We start from the raw sequence: 12,733 nt of genomic DNA, 5'->3' as shown, positions 1-12,733 counted from the left end.
AGTAGTAACTGTGGGAGATGACCTAATGGATGAAGGAAGATTGTTCCAGATTCTGGGTCCAAAGACACTGAACGATCCATCGCCTATCAGTCTGTTTGTCTTAGGAATTATAAGGCGCGTAAGATCTTGATTTGAACGAAGACCTTCCCTAGTTGGAACACGGATGGTCAGACAATCAGAGAGGTAGGGTGGTGCCAGATCGTTCAATGTCTTGTAAATGTAGAGTAGCACTTTGAAGCAAATTCTCTTGTCTATTGGAAGCCAGTGTAACGAATTTAAAAGAGGTGAAGATGAGTGACGGCGTGGAACTTGGAAGAGAATGCGGGCAGCACGGTTTTGTAGTCTTTGTAAGCGAGCAACGTCTTTGCTTCTACATCCAGACAGAAGGGCGTTGGCATAATCAATCTTGGATAACACTAGTGCCCGCATGGCATTACTGGATGCATCTTCGGTGACAAACCTACGAATTCTGGACAAGTTCCACAAGAGAAAGTTAACTGTTTTACAAATAGATGTTATATGGTTAGACATGTTCATCGTAGCGTCAAAAACAACTCCCAGATTCCTGATGGTAGCAGATGGAATTACTTCAGCATCACCAATCTTTATATTGATGTTGGAGAGACTGGGCATATTGTGTGGAGGGGCAGCAATGAAAAACTCGGTTTTGGAGTCATTTAACTTGAGCATATTACAAAGCATCCAATATGGAAAAATCCATATCTTCAATATAAAAGGTCAAAATGTTCAATTGATCGTCGGCTTTTCCTCCCAGCTACATACACTTTAAGACTATATCATTAAATTTATACAATTTACTTCGAGGACTGTTATATCACCAAAATGTGAAAAATATCAAATTTTAATCATTTGTCATAAAAATTTGTATTATATCGTGAATTTCATAAAATGAAAATTATTTGATATCAGAAAGACATTCTTCGTATTCAGAATGCAATTCGATACGTCTGATGTGCTCTCTTGTCCCACAAAAAATGCTGTCGAAACGCTCAAAACGCTCATTCCAGTTCCCTTAAGGCTATCGAAAGTGAAGTAAGTATATGCTGCTACCCCTTGGCGTCTCGTCAGGCTAGTCCCAACCTACTATACCGACGAAAACGAAATCCTATCACATGTCTTTACAGTTCTGTAGCTTTTTATAACTGTGTGCAACAGATATATCCTTACCATTATCTTTGCTAATATTGACACGGCTATGTTGAGCGTATTTAGCAAAAAATCCACTACCCGCATCTTCTGCTCCTGACTGCAAAACCACCAATATGTGGTTGTAGTCACTCAATATTGTATCAGGAGGTCTTCGATCATTACAAAAACGATCTATTTTGAATTTTTCATTTTCTGTGTCACCGTTATAAATAATCACTGATGTCGAATCACATTTTCCCAAAGATGGAATATCGAAGTTGATGAATGTCAGGAATATATACGAGCCTTGTTCGGTGATGATGTTCCATGTGCATGAGCTTCGCTTAGGATATGTTCCTGGGTGGCCAAGAGAGGCTATAAGACCTGTTTGATCAGTACATACTCTTGGAAACTCGCAAGACGCCAAATGGTCTATTTCGCATCTCTTAACACCTAGATTTTGTAGATATAAATGAATATTCGATTATGGTACTTGGATATGGTATGATAACATTCGATCAACAACACGATCGATTAAGTAATAGAAACAAATTAGTTCGATCTTTCGATCGACCATCGATGCTTGTTCGATCCGTGTTATTTATGAAATCAATCACTATTGTTAATTATCATAATATAGTAATTATTGCCTTTAGTGTTATTGACCGATATGAATGTAGCATTAATTCTTATTAATTAGTTGATAGTTCATTAATAACAGACATCGAAGCAGCATCGACGGTCGATCCAAAGATCCAACAAATTTGTTTCTGGTGCCTTACTGAGTCTATCACTTTCTAGTTTTGCACACACAACCTTCTATCGACAACACTACATTACTGTTGCAATACTGATAGGATGCTACTACCGGTGTGGTGTTCCTCACTTTTTTTTCTGTCATATAATTTAGAATAGAAATCCCGATGGTAGAAAGAAGTGGCCCTGGACACGCGTCATAAAATAGCATGCATTTTAGAATATCATAGGAGTGCTACGTATATTGCAGCAGACGGACCTTTTTAATACATTGAAAACAGTGAAAACGTTGTGTTGAAAGAGACAATGTTTACATACCCGCTGCACATCCAATAATCTCTACTCGTAAACATGGTTGGACGAAACTTTTCTTTGGATGTATCCTGATAGCGGTTGCTTCAATCTCGTGTGAAAGGTCAATACGTATTAGGCTTTCGCTGTCTTTATTTCCGGTGAATACCTGTAACCAATGTTTAATAAAAAGTAATCTTCATTGTTCAAAGTGTGTTAAGATTTATTTTGTTTATTTATATCATGTTTAATTTGTCTCATTAAATAATGACGTTTTATAATAATAATTTTTCCATTTCCACAGGTTTATCAATCAAATCCGAGTCCATAATAGAGAGCTGTCATCTAGAGGCTAAGTGTACGAATTGCAAAACTCGCCATCAAATTATTATTAGCACATTAGCAAATCTGAAATGGTCAAAACGGTTCAATGGATATGTTCGTTAAATTTTGTTCAAACCACACAAACTTTGGTAATAACAATTCAGAAAAAAAGGTATCTATCTGCGACGTATATTTCTCAAGTTGTAAGCAAAAAGGTCAAAGATCATACCCTTTAATCCTAGATGGTGCAAACTATTCTTTATTTGAATCGATATCAAAAATCATACAATTAGAAACCATTTTTATGATAATGGAGCTCATGGGATTTTCATTACTTCTTGACTGAATGTTGGTTAAATAAGCGAAGTTGTTCCGTCAATTGGAAATGAATAGTTTTAATAATTAGACGGGTGTACTATCACGGCGTATGGTAATTACAAGCTTTCTAATATCATTAACAGTTATTACCTTGCAGTCATCTTTAGATAATCCGTCATACCACCGGTCCATTCCCTGCTCATCAACGTAACTAAGACAAAATTCCTCAACCCACGACATCTGGTTACCGCATCCTTGTGTCACAATACTCCTAATGATATAAAAATCACCTAGATTTGCTTGAAGCCATGGATCAAGATCATTGGTGTCAGGGATCCATCCCGATCCTGGGCTTCCAAGATCCGCAATAAGTCTCAATCGAGCAGACTCTGCTGTGTATAATGTATTAACATAACTTGAAGAATGCATTGTGATGTTTGTGATGCCACCACTAGCCACACCAAGAGAATAATCACAACCTGTGGATTAAACATACATCAATTAATAACTTTACCAGCAGTCAATTCATATTGTTGTTGCGATATGCGAGTTTTGCAGTCTGTAATCATTGTCAATTTTAACAGAAAATGTTTAATTTTTTTGTACCATTGTCAACACATCCGAGAACTTCAATCTGACCTCCAGTCTTTAGTCTTTCACGATCGGATTTTGTAGTAACAACTGGATAAAAACGCAAGTGATTAGCTTTGAATTGTTGACGAAATAATAGCAGACGACAGCAAGGCTGCTCATTCAGGAATACGGTGACATCATCTTGGTGAGTCGTGAGAGAGGTATCGTAGCAAGGAAGATCTCCGCACTAACAAATCAAAAGCAAATTCTAATTATTATATATACAAATAATAAAGATTGATTCTGCCATAAATTTACATGACGGACGCAAACTAATTGACCGATTCACACTGAAACTAACCATACGTACCTGGCCATTATGCTCAAAATATATGTAGGGTTTCCACTGTATCAAATTGTTGCCGTACATAAAATAGAATTCATCAATCCATATCCAACCCACATCAAGACTGACGACCCCTTCTAACACAAACGCAGAGAATATCATTTGCTCATCGAATGATATCTGTAACCAGGGAGCATCGTCTCCAGGGTGCGGCATCCAGAAGCTGTCATTGAGAATCCGAGCAAACTGGGGCAGTCTGTCATAGTCGAGGTAAGAAGAACTTGATATATGGTCATCGGCAATAACCTGGCTTTGCATGCCCAATGGAATGGCACATCCAACTGTATAATACAAATTAAAAATCATTAGAAGCCATCTCCAGCCTTACAGTCCACTCTTCATAATCCTTTTGTATTTAGAGAATTTTTAAAAATTTAGGTTTATAATAAGTATTGTAGTATGGTTTAGGTAAGGCAAGGTTGCAGAAAAATAATCATTGATTTACAAGTATATCTTTTTTCATCATGTTCACGAATTCTTTGTATATAGGTTGATATACAACTGTGCTTTCACTTTGTAGGGCAGCACTACTCTTCACAAATCTTCCGTCCATACATCATCTACAAGTGCAAAGCATAGGACATAACGCAGCGAGACCATTAACGTGCAATTTAATTGTAAGCACGGGCCTGAATGGACAATAATATTATACCTTGTATAGAAGCTTGTACTCGATCCGTGGCACCTGGAATTAGTAGAAAATAAACAGTATTAATTCGTTACCAATACAGATTATTATCATAATATAAAAAACAACTATTTCCTAGTTTGTTAATTATTTTCGTCTTGTTTTTGCATCTAGCTGAAATTTGCGTATAGCATTCTTACGAAGAGATGTAAAAAGCATATTTACCCTTCAGAAGTGTCTCATACCCATCCATTCCTTCAGATCCTGTAACAAAATTAGAGAATAAAGGTATTGTTTATATCCCCTGGAGCGCATCTTATTGTCTCATATAACACGGGCGACATCATTATTTTAAGTAAAACAACGAGGCGAAGCCGAGTTGTTTTACGCCAAAAATAATGATGTCGCCCGTGTTATGAGACGATAGATGCACGACAGCAACTAAAAACAATACCTTTATTCTCATTCTAAACTACTTCAATTCAAATAAAGATATTATACAAGTTTTAATCAAATTAAATCCTACATTTTGCAAGGAATTACCTAGGGCTTAAAATCGATCAGTTCCGTTGTTGCTGTGCGCCTCCGATTGGTCCAAATAGCGAGTGTATCGCGTCGACGCACACGCGCTGTCCCGTGTCATATCGTGTCATATCACACGGGTAAAGCTGGGTAAAAACCAATAAGATTGCAGGAACGTTCTCAAGTGTTTAAGAATATCCATTACATTGCGGTAAGATATTTATGAGAGAATAAAATCATTACATGTTTTTAAACATGAAAATTCGCCGGCAGATCCGCCATGAGCTGTTGTGGCGTGTGGTGGTGAACTCAGCGACATGTAATCGTGATTGCGCGCTGGTTCGAATCCGAACAGATAAGTGTCCCCATAGAGATACAAAAAGAGATACTCACTAGCTCAAAGGAACTTGACATAGTAATAACTTTAATTTGACATCGTAAATTCAGTACGAATGTCGAACCGGTATCTGAGGAGTCGGCAATTCTCATGACTATTTACTCACTTCACCATCACCGTATTTAACATAGAAGCTAGACACACATTTGTCATATTTTCCAGATTTTAGTTACTTTTAAAATGTTTTGTTTTGTTTTTGTCAGAAACAACCGAGCAATATATTAGAACTAGAAATAGCTTTGCGATGCCGATATATCGATTAATTTTTGCCGCAACTCAACGCAACTCGTCGCATTTCCAAGTTAAAACGTATTTAACTTTATTGCTATATCGCAATGCAGTAGTTTGCAGTACGGTGCAGTACGGCAACGCACCGCATCGCAAAGCACCGCATCGCAAATGCGGTAGTAGTATGAACGGACCTTTTACACATTTCGACTGACAACCGTATGCTGGATATGAATTATCTAATCTGTTAATATTTTAGTCAAACGATCCGATCCATCCAGATTTAATACTTTAAACACCGAAGTAGATATAACCTTTTAGATACAACGTTGCTATAGTTACTATTAAAGTAATTCACACATTTATTATGTTTATTGTGACAAACCAACGTTCTACTCTTTACGCCAATATGATTTTTTCAGTTTAGCATTTATAAGATGAGGTTGTGTGTGAGTGACATGTACCAAAAGGCAACATCACTACCGCGAAATATCGAGTTAACATAATACAATAACGATTTATCATAGCGCCTAACCTACAAGATCTAGTCACTTAAGAAGCAAAATAAACTTGCAATCTTTCAGCTGCAACTAAAGCTACAACTTCAATCTACACGTGATAAATATCAACTATATCATAATAATTGAAGAAGTATGATGAGAACAAATAACAGATCTGTCGTCAAAATGCTTTTTAGTTATTTTAGTTGTTTTTGCAAATACTCTGTTGCATTCACATTTACCAACTGTTCGCTCTCAAAATGCATTATTATTCCATATCCATACATACATACTATGAATGATACTAACAGCAGGTCTGGCGGGAAATGTATTCCATGCATTTCTTGCGATCAAGCCTCAAAGGAGTCAAAAAATGAGTAAAGAACTGATTTTGTCACATTTGATATATTATTTCATGAATTAAATCTCATGAATAATTCAACACCCAACAGTCTCTCAACAACATATGATTTTGCATGAATTTCATAATAAAATTGAATTTGAAGATATTAAAAGATAATCGCTCGTATTATAATATCTTCATAGTTATTTTATTTTAGTTATGTAGTTTAGCTTTTGTAGTATAGGCCTAGGTAGACAGATAACCTTATAGCCTCCTTACCTGTTGCGGGCTTTTTACAAATAAAATTGAACATATTATTGCATGGTTCATCATTCCACGTCCCTCCCGCAAAACTCTGTCCACATTCTTCTTTAGGAGGAGAATTATTGGGCTCATTTGTGTACCAGTTCGTAAAATTCAGCTATTACCAAAAGAAATAAATAAAACAGAGTGCAGTGCTTGTGGTTAAGTGCATGCATGTTATTTTTAAAATGTTGACTATTTTATTCCTTTTTGCATTCATCATCTTTTTCTCCATCTCCTCTTCCTTCTTCTTCTCCTCTTTCGCCTTCTCCTTCTAATATCTCATTATTATAATTCTTGTTATGCAGTGGCGTAGATTTCTTTTTGACATTGGGGGGATGGAGTAGGAAAAATTCTTTAAGTATAGTCTATGCAGCACCTTTTGGTGACAGAATAAGTTTATGTTACAAATGCTCGCGAAGCGCGTGAAAATTTTGCTATTTTGAAGCTAAACTGATGAAATATGGTGTAAAAGTGGAATAAATTCGCACTTTTAGGGCTAAAATGGGCAAATATGAGGTTAATTTGGTCAGAAACCCATTATCAGGCGTCAACATTGGGGGGGGGGATGATTGTATGGACCATCCCCCTTGGCAAAATATTGGGGGGGGGGGATAAATCCCCCCCCCCGGGATCTACGCCTATGCTTCCCCTCCTCCTATTCATATTCCCTTCCCCCTCTGCTTTTTCATTTGTCAGCAAATGTTTAGATGGAGCTAGATGCAACTTGTCATTTCTAATCGAAACGCTTAATGGGTGCGTTTTGTTTTTTAAGCTTACAGGTGATCCATCTTGCCATATAAAGTTGTCAGGTTCTAACAAATCGTCTAATCCTATCCATGTATCTCTATCCTCGGCTGATAAAACTAGAAGGAAAGTGACATTGAAATGAACTAATATTAAATATTAAAATGGACATTTATTTTGATTTGTTATTATAAAAATGTAAAACGATATCAAACTTTATCAATAATAGTTGTTTTACCTTTAAACGTTGTTGTGAATGTGAGTTATAAAAATATTTTAATTGACAGACACTTAATATGCACTTCAAGCATACTCTTAAACGTTTATAATGAAAGACAGAGATAAAAAGATTTTATCACGTCTGACGTCATCTGTCAATCAAACTCTAGCACGGTTTGTTTACCAGTGTCGTGATGATGACTTGCTGAACGCGGCGGTATAACCGGGCGTCTAATTGTTAATTTTGCTGCACCATGTCAACAATGCCTAGAAAAGTTGCTTTTTGTCTTGTAAAAGTACGTAATTTTTCGCCATTTTCTGCTATTCCTTTTCTCCGACCTGCACCAGATAAATCGGCCTTCCTTTTACGCGCTATTAACCTGTGTAAACCAATCAAGGATCGTAATTGACAGTGACTTCACGCGCGATAAAATCATTTTATCTCTGTTTTTCATTATAATTTCGATTTGCTAAGCAGCAGTCAACTTAATTGTATTCGGTTTGCCACCTGCTTCCACAGCTTTGAATTTAAGAAAGGCAACTGTGTTGCCAAATGTCGCCACGTCTACATGTATGAGGAGTTTTACGATTAATCATCTAACATGTTTCTATGGTAGTTCTGATAAATTCAATTAACAATTAGATACGATACACAATAATGGAATGAAAAAGGAAGAGTGAATTTCACTCCGTCCGTAAACAAGCAATCCCCCCCCCAAACTTACAGTTAATCAGTCCTTGTTCCTCGGCATCAAGAATACTAGTGATGGTAGCTCCAAATCTATTGCAATAGTCCGTAGCATCTGCATAATTCAATTCAATATCGTTCTCTACGTAATAAAGATTTCCTCTCCAATAATACCAATTCTGAGGACATCCACCTGAAATGTTTGTAATGAAACAAAGAATTGGTTGAATATTACCCATTTGAACCTTGAAGAAGCAGTTGCGAAAAAGGTTAAATACTTATCGTATATTGCACAATTTTCAATGGCAAATGGTTAATTTCGTGCGGGCGGATTTTGCCATATTCGGAACTCTTTCATTATAAATGCCAACAGTATCAGATGAAACTAGGTGATTTAGATGCCAAATTACTAAACATTAAAACCCCAATTGTGTTGCTCAATAACTTGGTAATTTTCAGTTATTTTAAAGCAGCCTTTTAGCCGACATACAAATAAATAGTTCCTCGTCATATTTGCATGCGCCGCCCAGGCCTGTTGGTACTATATGCCATGGACATCATAATATAAATATATACCAAAAGATATTTTGATCAAATCTGGTAATGTTGAGCCTTCTTGCTTGCTTATTTTATGAAGAACTCTTGGTTCTTACAATGCTCGATTACATGTATGCGCGAGGTATACCGCAATTGTAGGATACCACATACCACAGTAAAGTTCATCATTGCCATAAATGCAGTCGTTATTTCCATCACATACTCTATCGAAGCTAATGCAATCGATGTCAGTACAATAGAATTTTGTCGAGTTGTCGCACGAATCTGAAAAAATAGATACACAGTGTCGCATTATATTAAACAATAAAGTGTCGAATATGATTCAGGTAGGTAACACAGTCGCTCTGTTTAATTTCGTAATTTACTGATATATAACAACGCTTTTCGTATACGGTTTCCATAAATGGTCTATAGTCGGAGCCAGATATAAGAAAGTAGTTCGTGTCTGACGTATCTATTCTCAAAAGTTAGGTCTTAGTAATATGAGACTAGGTTATACATTACTTTAAGTTAGCATGGGATTATCTTGGGATTTTGGATAATATTTTTCAATGGGAACATGAAAATAATTGTTTACTGAACACGTTGAGGATTACGTAAAAGGAAGTTAAAAATATATCAATGGCGTCTGGGGTTCACGGTGAAAACATCTTTCTATTTGAGTATGTGAGCTGGGCAGAGCTTCCACCAAAAGACTTAACATGCAATGCTTCATATTTATTCCTGATTAAGCATTCCTATTTCAATGGCTAATATAATATATAAAAACAGGGAAAATCTGTTCCAACTGACCAGCAGGGAACCAAAGGATGGATCCAAAAGGATACAACAGTGTCACACTAGCAATGGATAAAATCAAAAACAGGGAAAATATGACACAACATCCAATGGGGAGTAACACAAGACATATAAACTATATAAACATGGCTTTTAACTCTGTTTATATATTTTGTGTTACTCCCCATTGGATGTTGTGTCATATTTTCCCTATTTTTAATTTTAATATAATGTAACAACAATGAGCAGTCCGTGATGTAACTTTAGTGACAATTTTGGTATACTGGCAAGAAGGCCGGATCTAGGACAACCCCGAGTGACCGCCTTATTAATTCTGTCCATATAGTAATGCTGTAATAACCCATTGAAGTTCACAAAACATTCACAGAAAGTAATATTTGAGTACGGCCGTAAGATGGATCTCAATATCATTATAATATAGATCTTGACAATCAACCACTCAACACTTTTTCGTCATCGTACCCTGCAAGCTGAGTAAACGGGAGCTCACTCCCACTAGTCCTTCTAGAAGTCCTTCTAACTCAAACGGGAGGAACAACTGAACAGGTGGAATCACTGCACCGGTAAATCTCCCTTTCTTGTATTTCATTTTAATGTTATTTCCCTCGTCTTCTCCATATTTTGTTCCCATTTTTATATTTTTTTGATTTCCTGATTAGATTCTTACTGTCCTTCTGTATTTTGTTCCCGTTCTTATTTTGTACCAGTGTCCTTATGTTCGTTCGTTAGTAACACACGCTTGTAAAGAGGACGTTTTACGTGTATGGACTGGGAATTGACGATTCGTTGCTGATGCTAAGAATTTCTGCCAGGCTATTGCATGTGTATTGTGCCTGCTTTATGCAATGGCTGTAAATCGCGCATTTACAAGATCGAGATGGATGCGGTTGCATATTGGCCTGGATGCGGTTGCATATTGGCCTGTATGCGTCCTGTAATTAAAATTTTAAATTGAGTAAAGAAAGCCGGTAGCAATTCATCGCTGGAATAAATTGCATGTAATGTAAAAATACCAATAAAGAAAAAAAACTAAAGATATAGAGAACGAAAGAAAGAAGGTGAGAGAGACAAAAGAGAAAATGAAAAGATATATATAGATATTCATCACATCCTCGTTTCCAAAGAAAATAATTCCCACGTCAGACCATGCAAGCCGCCGCTTTCGAGATTCTATCGAGCTTGTTTGTTTTCCTTCCTAAGATATACGCATGAATCACAAAGCAGGGTGCGTTGGACTGTGTCATTTACGCTATTTCACCCCTTTTCAAAGATACGACAACTCTATATTATCATAACACAAGTTGCCTTCAATCTAAGGTAAGCAATTGATGCCAGATTGATGGAGAACTCACTTAATAAAGTCTTATAATAGAGTCTTGACAAAATAGTTGTACATGGATTTTGAAATGATTTCTGAGGGAGAAAAGGTAATAAAGAAAACAAAGTTGCAGACTGATTTGTAAAAATTATATTAAATTACCCCTTTGCAAAGATATGACTACTCTGAATTATCATAACACATACACAAAAGAGACAATTTAAGTGAGCATCATTCATCTTGATATTCCTTTTTCGGCAGTTAATGATAGAATTGTACAATTAATTGGTTTGTCAATTTGACAGATTATTCTAAAATAATATATATTCATCATGTTCATCTACAATTAATCTAAATCAAAGCTTTCATACCATGCATACTATCTAATATTATCCAAAACACCTACGAAACAAAATGTTTTGACTTGGAGAAGCCGCTCATTCGTTAATGTGTTTTTCTGCCAACATTTGAATTCATCATCTTGTGAATTCACATTACACATGTCACAACTATTTCGTATTATTACTCAACATAGCTGTCATCACTGGTAGTTGCAGATTGTTGTGAAAATTATATTATTTACAGTCCAATGAAACAGTATTCATTTAGTTATTGGCCTTATAATATAATTTCGTATTTTAGATGTTAATGACTGTGCATCAATTGTTTTGAGTATTGTGAAATATCTAAACATTATGCTTTGGAACCGAGGAATATCCCAAGGGGCGCAATGTTTAGATATTTCACAATGCCCGAAAATAACTGATGCAAAGTCATTAACCTCATTCATAACCGTCACTTTTCACTTTTTCAATTACATTAACGTCACATTTTCTTAATTTAAATTTGAAATCAAAATGCAATTTTAATTGTATCTTTCGTGTTCCCTGAAAAAAAAATTGAATAGCCAATTAAGGAAACACCGCTAGCGACCAATCACACTAGCGCGCAATCATGCGATATCTATATAAATACGGCGGGTAGTGTCCGCGTAAAATGTTCGAATGCAATTAACGTCACGCAACGCGGTCATTGTAAGGCATACTTTTAGCTACTTTTTCAATAACCTGCATTTGCGTCCGCGTATTTAAAACTGGTTAGATTAAACGCATCGCGTATATTCATATTACCCTCACGACCCATTATTCAAAATAATGGGTCAATCCCCGTAACAAATTCTACGCATTAAGCTTGGTTACGCATACAATATTTCCGCGATACGCGCCTGACACCTACAATTGCTTGGTTGAAAACAAGCTTCTTTATCAATTTCAGTCTGGTTTTAGGGGATCATACTCAACTGACACCTGTCTCATTCATTTGCAAGATCACATTAGGAAGCAAACAGCCTCCGGTTACTACACTGGGATGATCTTACTGGACATCCAGAAGGCGTTCGACAGTGTAGACCACCAAATTCTGCGTGGTTCCATTCTTATCTTTCTGATAGAAAGCAGATTGTTAACATCAATAGGGTTGAGTCTGATCCCCTTACCATAACATGCAGGGTACCTCAGGGCAGTATCTTAGGGCCTCTTTTATTTATTTGTTATGTGAATGATATGCCAAACTCTGCTGATTGTTTACTATTACATTATGCTGGAAAAATTGCTAAGAATCTTAGCACTCCTCTGCAAAGTTGTAATAAATGGTTAATTGAAAACAAA

The 12,733-nt window shown here is 36.3% G+C and overlaps 1 protein-coding gene across 1 annotated transcript in view; it reads right to left on the bottom strand.

Moving 5' to 3' along the window:
- LOC140144872 (uncharacterized) overlaps nt 1-12,733 on the bottom strand; it is a 48,264-nt gene that overhangs the window by 17,570 nt on the left and 17,961 nt on the right. Inside the window, exons 2-12 of the mRNA XM_072166674.1 lie at nt 9,101-9,214; nt 8,430-8,585; nt 7,519-7,604; nt 6,715-6,856; nt 4,671-4,709; nt 4,470-4,502; nt 3,782-4,098; nt 3,445-3,658; nt 2,989-3,317; nt 2,224-2,365; nt 1,189-1,602 (exon numbers count right to left, since the gene is read on the bottom strand). Coding sequence (XP_072022775.1) covers nt 1,189-1,602; nt 2,224-2,365; nt 2,989-3,317; nt 3,445-3,658; nt 3,782-4,098; nt 4,470-4,502; nt 4,671-4,709; nt 6,715-6,856; nt 7,519-7,604; nt 8,430-8,585; nt 9,101-9,214 — 1,986 coding nt within the window. The remainder of the gene's footprint in view (nt 1-1,188; nt 1,603-2,223; nt 2,366-2,988; nt 3,318-3,444; nt 3,659-3,781; nt 4,099-4,469; nt 4,503-4,670; nt 4,710-6,714; nt 6,857-7,518; nt 7,605-8,429; nt 8,586-9,100; nt 9,215-12,733) is intronic.

Source organism: Amphiura filiformis, unplaced genomic scaffold (genome assembly GCF_039555335.1).
Source record: "Amphiura filiformis unplaced genomic scaffold, Afil_fr2py scaffold_90, whole genome shotgun sequence".
Lineage (NCBI taxonomy): Eukaryota > Metazoa > Echinodermata > Ophiuroidea > Amphilepidida > Amphiuridae > Amphiura > Amphiura filiformis.
This window is presented reverse-complemented; position numbering and strand designations above follow the sequence as displayed.